This window comes from Haliotis rubra, unplaced genomic scaffold (assembly GCF_003918875.1).
Source record: "Haliotis rubra isolate DU_JTF1 unplaced genomic scaffold, ASM391887v1 Scf255, whole genome shotgun sequence".
Lineage (NCBI taxonomy): Eukaryota > Metazoa > Mollusca > Gastropoda > Lepetellida > Haliotidae > Haliotis > Haliotis rubra.
Genome location: NW_025766614.1, coordinates 1,208,538 through 1,223,383, shown reverse-complemented (window position 1 = coordinate 1,223,383; position 14,846 = coordinate 1,208,538). Strand labels below are relative to the sequence as shown.

Below are 14,846 nucleotides of genomic sequence, written 5' to 3'. Positions count from 1 at the left end.
ATTATCTACTTATTCATTTTTAAGGCACAGGTACAACATTCAGTGACCGCCCTTTAAATATATGAACATATGAAATAATTAACTTTCAGGCATACACCAGTGTTCATATACACTGGCCTCAAAACAAAAATGACTATGAAGTCATTTTGCACCAGACTTCCACAAGTCTCTAAGGAAATAATTAATAGTTTAAATGATAATTTCTAAAAAATATATATATCCCCCCGAACAGACTGACGTCCTTAGTCCTTGTACTGCCCCCTTTTTTTGATTTGCCTCTTAAAGGATTGAATAATATTATAACTATACAACCATGGGCTTAGCCTTCAGTACAGCCTTGGAGCAAGACTAAGTTTGCACCTTCACTACCAATCTTTACCAAGAACAGATATTAGATCAGTAGGTTTCTTACAAAGGGTTTGAAATGCAGAAAGATGATACATAGCTACAGCCTTCACATCTCTGATGCTGAAGACAGGTCGGTATAGGCTGCCAACAGATCATGTGTGTTTAATCAAGGGAATTACCACAAATCTCTCATTGAAATTACAACTACATTGGGTAAATAATCTCAGAAACATCACTGAATGGTCCTTTTTCTCATTCAATCAATTTGAATGAACATTAGCATTAGTATACAGGGTATCAATGCAAGTCAAGGCCTTCATTACATACACAGGTTAACCAGAAGATTGGAATATCATCATCCTGTCGTCACATACTTCAGCACTAATGTACAAGCCATCTACCTGAAACAAGTAAAGTTAACCATGGCTGTCTTATCTACCAAGTAACTTCTGCCTTTCTCTTCGAAGATATAAAAGCTGCATCAATAATAATGAATAATTCACATCTACGCACAAAGGGATCAGTTCTTTTCTTTAAATGCTACTACAATTCAATTCAGATAGCAAAAAAAAGTCTGTCAGTGTTGAAATGTGCAAATGCCATTCCTGACGCTAAATGATTGCATTCATTTGCCATGCCAGTGTTGTATAACATAAGCAGAAGTTCAAACATGTAGTAATTAATCAGAACTAGTTTATGAACCATACAAAGCCAAGCAGCCTGTTCATATGCTGCAACATTCACATGATATTATGATCAATAATGCAGTAATGAGTAAAGTTTCACTTCATGAAACTCACTGAGCAGCAATGTGACATTTGCAGTGTACAAACACCATGATACAAGACAGCCCAAGAGGACTAGAAAGACCGAGTGAGCTGCAAGGCCAACCACCATCTGGCCATCTCATTGCAGGAGCTGCAAACACCACCTAGAACACTTTCCACAACACATGAAACTCGTTGACACATCATTAATTGAAAAGAAATAAATCATCCATGATGCAGGAATTTGAAAAGATAATTTTTCACAGAGCTCAGTTCCCAAACTTCTCGATTCATGACACACAAAACAAAATCAATCTACAGAAGTTGTCAATTCTCTACCTCAGCAGCACTACAATCAATCATCAATGAAGAGCAAGCAACAACCATGGCAACATTTCATTGAATGAAAAGCAGGAGTCTAAGCAACACTACCATAAATTTCAGCTTTCAGCTACATCAGCCATATTTACATAGATTAAGAGCAACAACAGCAGCACAGCAAACAGAAAACAGGCAACACCACTGTCAATGTTGAGCTGGTAACTACCTCCGCAACATCACCATCAATGTTGAGCTTGCAACTACCTCCGCAACAACACCATCTATGTTCAGCTAGCACCTACCTCAACAACACTACCATCAATGTTTAACCAGCAACTACCTCCGCAACATCACCATCAATGTTTAACCAGTAACTACCTCCGCAACATCACCATCAATGTTTAACCAGCAACTACCTCCGCAACACTACCATCAATGTTTAACCAGTAACTACCTCCGCAACACTACCATCAATGTTTAACCAGCAACTACCTCCGCAACACTACCATCAATGTTTAATCAGCAACTACCTCTGCAACACTACCATCAATGTTTAACTAGCAACTACCTCCGCAACATCACCATCAATGTTTAACCAGCAAACACCTCCGCAACACTACCATCAATGTTTAACCAGCAACTACCTCAGCAACACTATCATCAATGTTTAACCTCCGCAACACTACCATCAATGTTTAACCAGCAACTACCTCAGCAACACTATCATCAATGTTTAACCTCCACAACACTACCATCAATGTTTAACCAGCAACTACCTCAGCAACATCACTGTCAATGTTTAACCAGCAACTACCTCAGCAACATCACCATCAATGTTTAACTAGCAACTACCTCCGCAACATCACCATCAATGTTTAACCAGCAACTACCTCAGCAACACTACCATCAATGTTTAACCAGCAACTACCTCCGCAACACTACAATCAATGTTTAACCAGCAACTACCTCAGCAACATCACCATCAATGTTCAACCAGCAAATACCTCCGCAACACTACCATCAATGTTTAACCAGCAACTACCTCCGCAACACTACCATCAATGTTTAACCAGCAACTACCTCCGCAACACTACCATCAATGTTTGACTAGCAACTACCTCCGCAACATCACCATCAATGTTTAACCAGCAAACACCTCCGCAACACTACCATCAATGTTTAACAAGCAATTACCTCAGCAACACTATCATCAATGTTTAACCTCCGCAACACTACCATCAATGTTAAACCAGCAACTACCTCAGCAACACTATCATCAATGTTTAACCTCCGCAACACTACCATCAATGTTTAACCAGCAACTACCTCAGCAACATCACTGTCAATGTTTAACCAGCAACTACCTCAGCAACATCACCATCAATGTTTAACTAGCAACTACCTCCGCAACATCACCATCAATGTTTAACCAGCAACTACCTCCGCAACACTACCATCAATGTTTAACCAGCAACTACCTCCGCAACACTACAATCAATGTTTAACCAGCAACTACCTCAGCAACATCACCATCAATGTTCAACCAGCAAATACCTCCGCAACACTACCATCAATGTTTAACCAGCAACTACCTCAGCAACATCACCATCAATGTTTAACCAGCAACTACCTCAGCAACATCACCATCAATATTGAGCTTGCAACTACATCAGCAACACTACCATCAATGTTGCGAAAGCATCTACTCTAGCGACACTGACTTGAACTGTAGCTATGGTGCCAATACAGGGCTATCAAGCATTTGAGCATCTAGAATGAAGCTGACAATAGTCCAGCTTCAGTAACACTGTCACTGTACAGCTAGCTACCAAGCTGTTCTCTGGACAGTCCTCATTAAGTGGCAAGGCCAAAGTGCTGACACTGCAAATGATTGAAAGGAGTCAATGAAAAAATCGGCCCTCTGCTTTTCCTGTCTATAACAAGTTGAGCTCACAGGAGAGTTTTCAATCAAGCGTTCTTAGTGTAGGATCGATATGGCACCTTCATCGAAAGTCGTCCAATGTCAAGAATTCTGATGTCAAATGTGTGTCAGTGGTTGGCAGCCAGAGATGGGCCACTCAACAACAACATGCCTCTGAATACAATAATCAAACTAACCATTCCAGAAGCTGTATAAATAATCTCACCACAGATAAACTCAACTGATTCCTCTGTTTGGTCTTGTTTTCAAAGTGAAATTCTAGATCTCTTCCAACTGTTTGGAGAGGAAACTGTTTCATTTGGGAAAAGACATTACACGAATGGGATGTTGGGGAAAATAGCCCCCAGGTCACTGACAACAAACTATTTGACTCAGTTGCCCAGCTCATTGCTCCTGTTACCACACATGCTGGCCAACTCAAGCAAAAATGGGAGTCCCCTAACAGATTCAGTGTATATACATAGAGCCCACTCAATCAAATTTTGTTTTATACCTTCGAGTGGGACAAGTGCCCTTGCTCAGATAGATCAGATATGATAAACAAGGAAGCATACAGCCCTGCATCATGTTCTGCCATCATTACCCATCATTGGCAGACCACACGTCCATAGACTACTATCACCATAGTTTGTTTGCTTATAGTTTCAGATCACAATTAGCTATATTTAAGCTTTATAAATTCGTTGTCTTATACATAGATGAACAGTTCACACCACAGGATGACAAAGACATGCTTTCAATAATGCCACTAAGTCGGGTGACCTGACGCATCACAAAATCCTCACAGCCTTATCGGCAGACAAACCATAATCAGCAGACGACACATCGTGAGCAGACTACCTATGATCAAGAAATTACCCATCATCAATAGCCTATCCATCATGAGGATATATATTCCTATTATTTATAGCCAACCCACCATCAGGATATGTACTGCCCATCATCAATAGCCTACCCATCATGAGGATATATATTCCTATTATTTATAGCTTACCCATCATCTGGATATATATTAACCATCCCATCACTGGCATATACCAATCATAGACAAAATATGTATTGTCAATAAAACAAGAAACATTAGGTGATCACCTAACACTGGAGGAGTGAGTGAGTGAGTTTGGTTTTACGCCGCTTTTAGCAATATTCCAGCAATATCACCCCGGGGTACACCAGAAATGGGCTTAACACATTGTACCCATGTGTGGAATCGAACCCGTTTCTTCGGCGTGACGAGCGGACGCCTTAACCACTAGGCTACCCCACTGCCCCAACACTGGAGGAATACCCATAAGGAGATTATATATATCATAAGGTTACATATCATATGATTGCCCGTGATGAGGCATTTACCCATCATGTTGACATCATCCATCAAGAGGCGATTATCCAACCTCTGAGAGGTTACCTATCAGGAGATTCTCAGTCACCAGGAGGTAGCCAATGCATCAGTACTAGATTTTGTAAGTGACTCGACCAAATTAATGTCACACACTGTCATGAATTCAGCCTAGATACTTTTTTCCCAGTTCATCCAGACATGTCCATTGTGAATATTACTCCGATAATATTCATTCCAATGTTACTGTTAACTTAATGACATAATGTCTCAAAAACCGAAGGAAAATATTTGGCTGTTTTATCAGAATGTTATGAGGGACACTTGGAATAATTTGAAAGTTTAACACATATTCGAAATGTATAATATTTATTTTACTTGTGACACAAGGTCATTGTCAAAAGCTTTCAATGTGAAATCTCAAGGCCAAGGAAGGTAAACATCACACAACAGTACCATGTTGACTCATCTCAACATACTCCACTCAACATCAAAATATGTATTTGTTTGGCTCAGTGAAACATTTTGTATTGGAACAAGCCTGAAAACTAGACTGAAAGATTGGCAGCTATATGTCAGCTATTCTTCATTACTTCAATGATATAAATATGTCCGATCCTGACAGTTAGTGCACAATGAGATCTTTATTCATCTGTTTCTCAGTTTCTTGATAATGTGCAAAAACCATGGTGAGAGGAATAATGGCTGCATCCAAGATGGCAGGCTTTATTACTCGATCAATGTTTGAAATGAGGGTGGCTAGAATTGTTGGGACAGAACAAATCGCTTTGTTTATTTTTTCTCACTGTTCAAAAGAATATTTTCCTCATTTGCCAGCTAGCCATCCAAGGTAGAGTGTCGTTTCGGCAAACCCTTTACAGAAAGGCAAACTGTTCGCTGAAGACTCACGTAGCCAAAATTCACAATGGGCTGTGATAAAACACCAACACAAAGAGACAAGAGTGTTGGCCATCTTACAGAATTTGCCCGACATGTTCTTGGTGCATGAACAAAGGAAATGAACTCAGAAAAAAAATGAAAGAAACCTCCAGTGACAGGACTGGTAAAAATACACATAAAAAAATAATCTCAATTGTCACAATCCCTGACATGCTATTCTTTGCACAATAAGGGCACAAAAATGTTCACAAAGTTCTCATTCAGCTAGAACATATATCATGTTTATTTGCCATAAAGCATCACTCCTGCCATGAATGCAGTACAGCAGAAGTCTCAAAAGCTAAACTTCAACTGTCCTTATATTCTGATTTTTTTTCATCTAAATTTAACCATGCAAGTCCAAGAGGGGCAGCATGAGTCGTGGTGTGATCAACATTGTAACAATTATTTATTTCTCTGTCAGTTATTTCTCGGTCATCAACTCATAAGTCATTTGGAAGGGAAGCAGCTCGGAACCAAACCACTAACTTTGATTTCTCAGGGCATATGTCTTGTCCACCAGACCACAGAGGCAGTCTTTGTCCAAAAGGAAAGACAAGAGAGATCACATTCTACCCTGCTATCTCCTGAGAATATGAATGGACTCCTGACATAGCTGGAATGACCTGCACATATCATGCAATACAAAAGGATTAAAGCCTTCAGCAGATGGCCCAATAGATGCAAGACTCCATCTTGTATGTGCTACGATGAGAATCAGACGGCAAATGGGATAGAACAAATCTTTGAACACTTGAAAAATCAGGTAAATGCAAATGAGCTCCAACTAGTGACCAAAACAAGTCTTTAACTTCTTAACATAAATATACTGAATAAGAATATTTATATGTAAATGTGTATTTTTTTACAAATGATATTATACTCATATTTCCAACTTGGACACATGATATTTAGACCTAATTTTATTCATATGTATATCTTGTCAGCTACCAAGATTAGCTTTCATGTAGTATTCAACTAGGTTTCCTCAACGTTAATATGTTTACTGTGTGTAAAATAGAGACTTCTACTTTGCCTGGTCACTCCTCTGCCATCAACTTCGCTCTCCGGCTGTCACAGGTCTGACCAGCACAGACTGACCAATTAATTCAGGTGCTACAACTAACAGCAAGTGTTCATAATAGCTATTAGTAGCATTGCAAATTTAGAGACTTGAGTCATTTGTTGGACCATACATATTACTACATTTTTATCCTCAACTTAAAATGAGTTCACTGATTCAAGCCACAAGTTCAAAGCCCAAATCCAGTAAACTTCTTTTAGTCAACTACACACAGCCAATAATGAGTAAATATCAAAATCTACTCATAGGATATAAAGTGACAGACTGAGACTGGTAGAATCAATGTGTTTGGTACAGACTGTTCAGTAATGTAGTGTGGTGTGTGTCCATCATAACATCACTAACTAACCAACTAGTGAGAGGAACAATACTCACCCCTTGGTTACCCTCACTGTCATTGGGGTTAGCATTGACCGGCTCTGTATGGGATGTCCAGGACAACCTCTGATTTGGCCGTGTGTCTAGTAAAACCACTGCAACAGAAGGGAAGAATTATTAACACTGACATATTACCAATACTTCATCAGTTGTTTCCTGGCTACTGTTCACTCACACTCACTCTGTTTACAAATGCTGACAATGGTTATAAGCATCCACATAAAAATACCAAAAATGCACAACAGTGTACACATAATGAGATATTTGTACACAATAATAAGTCATATAAATATATTAATAGAAACATCACATACAAAATTATCATTTATCTACAAACTGCTCTACAACACAAATGATCAGTTGATGACATTTTTTCTTGTTGGATACGCTCAGTGCCAAATTTTGTTGTGATGACATAATACATTAAACTACAGTAAATAGATTCAAACTTTAAAATAAAATATGAAAAAAAAACCCCGCTTATTGAAGACTAGTGTTTCAAATAACCTAAGCCCAAACTGCGATCCTGAAATTATTTTTTTTCATATTTCTAAGTCCTAGTCAAGAAACCTCTCAAACAATGTTCAAAACTCATTAGGTCATATCTTTTACCATTCTCAAAACAAGGATAAAAAAATCCATAACTGGAAACAGTGGATTGTTGTATTTGTTTGTTTGTTATTTAACATCACATTCAGCAATATTCCAGCTATATGGCAGCAATCTGTAAATAATCGAGTCTGGACCAGACAGTCCAATGATCAACAGAAACAGCAACGTATACGGTCACGCCGTAGACCCAGGTTCATCTCTGGTGTTCCTCGCCATGACATTGCTGAAAATATTGCTAAAAGCGACGTAAAACCATACTCACTCACTCACTCATTATAAAGAAACTGACTTCTATCAATTTTACTTTTTATGTATATCACTTCTGAATGGTATCAGAGATTAAACTCCTACATGTTTCCAGCAAACAACATTTCAGTGCTGTTTCTTGATGTAGTGTCGACAGGTATTCTCTCCATATTCATCACCACGATGACTTGTGTGGAATATTTCATGAAGAACATCTAAGTGAACCTGAGTTACATCTCACGAATGTAGTGATCACAGACAGACAGACATTTTTGTATAGACATTATAGCAAAGTCTGATGTAGCTGACCCGAACTAAATCCATCTATTAATGATAGATACCTATGGATATGATACAAATTCATGACGGTATGGCCAATCTATTACAAAATGGATTATTGTAGTAGTCATCAATGTGACTGCTCGTTAATTTGCTGTTATCAATCTTAATCAGCTGTCATCAATATCAGCTTTCATCTGATTGCTTTGCGGCAATAATGGCCAATAAAATCTATATTTTTGCATCCTGACTGATGGGCTATGTCACACTTAAAACATTCTGAACAAGTATTTTCTTTACCCCGTCACAGACTGGTCAATGTCTTCCGTCCCTCGTTCTTTTGGTAAGGACACTTTCACACTGGACGATTATGTCCCTTTGCTAAGCCAATTTGATCTCAAAGGCCACCCCAAATCATTGTCTGTTAACTTTAACTTTGGCTTAAATGAAGTGACACTGAAACTTTGTTTTATGTTTACTTAGCCAAAATGCACGTTTAGAGACAAGAGCAAATGGTCAAACGACAGGTATAAACCACGGTTAAAATTTAAAATATAGACAAAAAAATAGGAAATACTAAGTTCCACTACTTACAAAACACAAACAAAATGCCTTTAAACTTGGATCTAAAAATGCTGAGTTATGGTCAATCATATTGAACATGTAAACAAAACCACAGAACCCTTGTCATATCGGCATCTGTTCTTGAGATACTGCATGTGTTATACAATGAGTCTTAAATCTGTAAAAATAGAATGGTATTTCAGTTATATGCACCAATCATTTGAACTTGTTTCTACTGAAAGTTAAAAGTATGAAAAGAAAAAAACACAAGCTCAGCACTAATTTACCATATGTCAGAACCCATTTCGGAATCACGCCCAAAACATGGGCATTGGAGAAACATATCCACATGATCAGGACCAAAAGCACTTTTAGGGATGGCATCAACTCCTAATACAATTCCATCTGTTCATGCTTCACAAGGTTGCTCAATATGCAATCTGTTCATCTATCATGTCTACGGCAATGGGAATCATGAAGCATACATATATTGTTCCTGCCAGAGCAAACCAGTTTTATCAAAGACTGACATAGCCCTGGATGAGTGTCCATCAATCCAACCTCTCTACAGAGAGACAGGAGTGACACAAGTCCAGCAGCTCCATAAGTAACTCATGAAAATATCATTATATTGCCATATCTCCAGTTATTGATTCCGATGTTTGGTCGGAAGAGAATCTATCAGTCTGCTGATCAAATTGTCTTCATTGTCTAAATAAATTAAAACAATCATAAACAGGCTGCTCTTATACAAATGGAAAACCACACACTTACAAATGTATTTAATATGTTGTTTTATGGTTTCAGCCAAAAATGTTCAGTTTTATTTTGATTATTAACCTATTATCACTGTCATGGAATATATGTAGTATTCTCAAACTGAGAAAAGATGGACAAATTCCATTAGATCTTGAATATAAATGGTTGAGTTACGATCATAAATATTGTTGTCATGCACATGATATACTTGTATACAAGAAAATACAGAATTCTAACTCATTGGATCTGTTTTTGACACACTGTGAACATGATTAAGATAATACAATTCACTCTACCATACCAACAGGATCAAGATCATTCTTGTCAAACCTGTCAACCATGTCAAAACTTCACTACTTCACAAAGAAATCTCCAGCAACAGACCTACTTATGTCCAGGTTTGTGTCGAGCCTTTCATTAACTGCCACTCACAATTTTGACAAATGCACACAATCTGGCATAATTGATCATTATGGTGGAGTATATGATAGCATATGACAAACTCACATCAGCATTCAAGATAATGAAAGGCCCTACAAGATGAAAATACTCATGACTACTCAGCGTGACATGGGTTAAGAAGTGTTCACATCGCTAGTCATACTCTATGAAGACGTCATAATAATCTACACACCCCAGTCGACTCACTCCACTGAAGTAATGTTTGCTTTTATGGAAGCTTAATTTTTACTTCAATAGAGGTAAAAGCCTCCTACAGGCCTCCGCCAAATACTTGCTCCAGGCTATGGAGGACCCTGGTACATTTGTCATAGCATCTTTGTCAATGATAACGATTTATGTCTAGACCAAAACAACTCTATCTTTCTCTTTCAGTCTTTCAAAATTGTCTTGAGGGCAAAAGTGATGACAAGAATAAAACATTTTTTTTAATCAAATCATCCTGGGGTTTTTTTTAAAGAGAAACATGCATGGAATGCATTTACTTGACAGCCAGTAATGAAAGCTGTTCTGAACAAGCTGGAGGCTTTGCAATAAATATGACATCACCTCCACACTGTCTGAGAAGTCGTTTGATATGTGACCCAAATCGTTACCTTTGTGATCTATGGCTAATGTCCTATTACCTATAGCCTGCCTACATGGAGTGTGATAATGTTCCATTTATATCCTGTATTTGTCTGCCATAACCAGCCCAACAAGCCAGGTGACCTTCACACCACCAGAAAGTGTCCTGTCTTACAATCAGAGATTCTTTCATGCTAACTGACAAGCTAGTTTCACATAGCAACCTGAGACACAGCAGTTTCTATTCTGAGACAGCTCCAGTATACCAGACAGGCTGTATGCTACACTTACTCTGATTTAAAGGATGAAACTGCTAACACTGCTTACTATTCTCCCAAGTCAAACTCTATGAAATGTGGGGTAACCTAACAAAATATGGAATGTGGGTTGAATGCTCTGCCTCCAGTCTGTCAAATCAGGCATCACTTACATCCTCCATTCTCTATGATTCTATTCAGCATATTATGAAACAGCTTGAAACACATTGCCCATTGACACACTGTTAATAAATATTATTTCTGATTTTACATGTGGAAAGAAAGAACATAGCTGGTAAGTTGCAGACCTAAGTAGTGAAAAGAATCAATCAAAGAAAAAGGAAGATGTCTACTATGACACAAAATCTTTCCTGACATCAAATTGTGCTGGGGACACTCACTACAGCAGTTCTTCCAGAACTGATTCAGTTCAATTTTAAGATGGCTGTACTTCAATAACCTCTCTCATTTGGGCTAAATTCAGCATCACACCCTATGACTTGATAGCCTGTATTAGTTTATGAAGGAAAAATCACAGCAGATTAGGAACAGATTACGTATATTTTGAACTTCAAGTGACAATTAGCATAATCATATAGAAAGGGCTACAACTGTTTACCATGGTGATAAAATAAAGATGCTTCCCTAAATCATTTCCACATGGCCATTTTATGGCACACAATTAATACAACAGCCATGGAAATTGTGGACAGGACAATTGTACAGAAATCATAGCTGTTGGCCAGCCCATTAACTGCAGGCATTTGAGTGATATGTAGGAATATGTCGGAACTTGCTGCCTGCAGCATCTGGTTCTCTGACAGCAATACACACTCCTAACCTGCACTTTCAGTACCCACTGTAGGCTGAGTGGTCAGACCAGACAAGGTCAATCGTTCTCAATGAATGGCATTTAGCACAAGTATTAACAGGTCCATAAAACCAACATAACTAATATAGCTCCAACAGCAGACAAGAGCATATCATCCGGACAAGACCTCCCTTACACATAAATGTGGCAGTTCATTTAATGACGTACAAAATTTTATGTATCTTCTTTACACTGTTGTCAGTTTACTGAAAACAATTATCATTCTTGCAAAATACGGGCACAAAGCAATGTACCTCAGTTGATTTTTTCTTGAAGAACATGTTAAGATTAAGTGACTTACACGTATAAAGAAAGGCTAATTAACAAAATAATACATAACCATATTTCTATACAACTGCCATGAAAGATAACCTCACTGCAGGCACAAAGCATTGCTCACCAACATACTAATAACAATACACAGCCAAATATAAATGTTAGCATTACCATGATTAGTCATACTTATTGCTGCATAATAATAATGCATATTACACTTTCATAATGATACAATCAAAAATGGCAAAAACGACATTCCAAAATAGTCACGATGGTGGCCATGTTCTCAATATGATCAGAATGTAGTACAAATATCGAACTGTGATTAACCTGTGTTTCAAGTTACTCGGTCTTGTGGTTTTAGGAGTTATTAAAATTACCAGAAGATGTATGTTCACTCCAAAACAAAGACCATAAACCTAAAATAGTAAAAATGTGAATCAGAAAATGTTATATCTTGAGGTAAACAAATTATTTTCTCATGTTTATGCATTCCATTACAAATAAGGAAACAGTACTTAGCCCAAGTTTCTTTGTCTGATTATTGGTATCAAAAATACCATCTAACCATGGGGACTTGTTATTGTTAGGTGGCCAGTCTCAAATTGAAGGAAATTGTGGTAAAATAACTGATATTAGGAATGTGTGTGCAGTCTTTCATAACCTGTGGGTGCAGGCTTTCATGACCTGTGGGTGCAGGCTTTCATGACCTGTGGGTGCAGGCTTTCATGACCTGTGGGTGCAGGCTTTCATAACCTGTGGGTGACATATTCCAAGATCTCCTAATGTCCTGGCAGCTGGGACCACCCAAAGACCTATACAATCAACTTGCTGCTCCCAAAATCACAAAATCAACAAAACTTGACAAAATACTTCCTCGAGTCTCTCAGAACTTTCCTTTGAAGTCTGAGCCAATATAGAATAATCATATTATTAAGGAACCAATTCACAGGATTTCATCTGCTCTTGCCTATGTTGGGCCATCGTTCCGAATTGGAATTGATTTTACCCCCCATCTTCACTCGATAAGACGCATTTGAAGAATGCGACTTTAGTGGAAAGCAAATTTGAATTGAGCTATCACAGCCGATTGAAATTAATGTGGGGAACAAAAATGCTGGATTACTTTCCACTTGAAACATGGGAGGAGGAAGTGTATGGTGTAACTACCTTGAGATAAAGCAGATCAGCATCCCTTCTAGATGTGAGACTGGCAAGGAAGGTGCAATGACAGTAACACATACTGGCATGGGACATTGCAAAAACTGACACTGAGTCCTTAACACTCATACTGAGGTACACAACCAACAATGTGCAGCTTATACCAAGCTTGACGAATTCCTTAGGAAAAAACTAGTTTTACTCAAACATTTCATTCTTATGTTATTATCATAATATGGGCAAGGGTCTCCTACTCCACTGATCTACTCTTTGGAATTTATTTTCCTGCATACATAAAGATGTTTCTATCAACAAATAATCTACATTTTGAGAGAAATCTGATGTAGCGACATGAAACGAAAAATATACCATATGCTATGCAACGATTCTGAAAATGGAAAAAAATTATGACAGGATTTCTGTTTAGATATTAAGTTTAGTCAGTGAGTCAGTGTGCGCTCTAGTACAGTGATATAAATGACAATATTCACAGCTTTATAATGTTCTAATAATGGCTTTTCATGGCATTAACTATTTGCATATCTGTATGAATTTGCATGAGGATGCACAGTAGTGTAAATGTTCTGACTACCAGGTACATACTGTATGCAGGACTCTATCTATACCTGACTGATTCATGGCAAGTCGTGACCACACTCAAGGAGAACCCATACAAAGCCAACTGCAAAATGAATTGCCTATAGGGAGGGCATAGTGTTCAGGTAGCAGGTCAAATGTAGTGAAATACAGGACTCAGCATTAGATCTCTACATGACATGACAATGATGCTAAACAGTTTTCATAGCATGCACTGATTGTGTGAATTTAGGAAACGCGTTCCTTCATCTTTTTCTACATGCCGTCATCTCTCCCTAATTTCAACCTTTACGGTTTCAGCAAGGAATCAATCTGTCCCATCAGTTCCAGCTCGACATCTACCTAGCAACAAGGCTAACAATGCCACTCATATTTTTGCAATAAACATGCCTCATAATGGGGTGAGTTTCCACTTCGGTCTGATTACTGAAGATTCCTGCACAAATATTGGTTGTGGAATCCTGTGCTTTATTCCATTCCACTGCAATAGTGAACTGCTTTCCAGATCTTTTGTTTACCTACACGAGGCCAATAGCTTCCACTTTCAGAGATCCATAAATTGTGGCAACAGAATCAATGACTAGCTGCTCTATTGATCTTGCTGTGCAATCGGGAGCTGCCAAGCAAATCTCTTTCCACACCTTTACTGCAATAACATTCCATAACTTCTCACGCGATGCACACACTAACAAAGACGGACAATTTAGCGCTCCTTGTCAATTGTCCTTATACTGCTGTGACCTACAATTTGACCTTGAACCTTTTTTTTCTGAATAATGGAGTATTATGTGCAGGTAAATGTACCTTCAAACAAGCTGCCCCATGACTGATTAATACATATTATTGAGTGCAGCACATTATTTCATGATAATATATTATTATGATTAATTTGAATGATTTTAATTTACTCTGGACAGTGCTTATGGAGCAGTCCTGACATGAAGTGAGCATGGTAGATCCAGCAGACAATGCTCCACATTAGCCTGCCTGCCTGCTCCAAGTATCTGGAATCTCAACAGGAAGGTTATTATCATCCAGCTTGGCTGATGTGTACATGACATAAATAATTAAAAAGATTGC

General features: G+C 38.2%; 1 protein-coding gene across 1 annotated transcript in view; it reads right to left on the bottom strand.

The window, feature by feature from the left end:
- LOC124279729 (ephrin type-B receptor 1-B-like) overlaps window positions 1-14,846 on the bottom strand; it is a 98,631-nt gene that overhangs the window by 64,099 nt on the left and 19,686 nt on the right. The window contains exon 2 of the mRNA XM_046715591.1: window positions 7,116-7,213. Coding sequence (XP_046571547.1) covers window positions 7,116-7,213 — 98 coding nt within the window. The remainder of the gene's footprint in view (window positions 1-7,115; window positions 7,214-14,846) is intronic.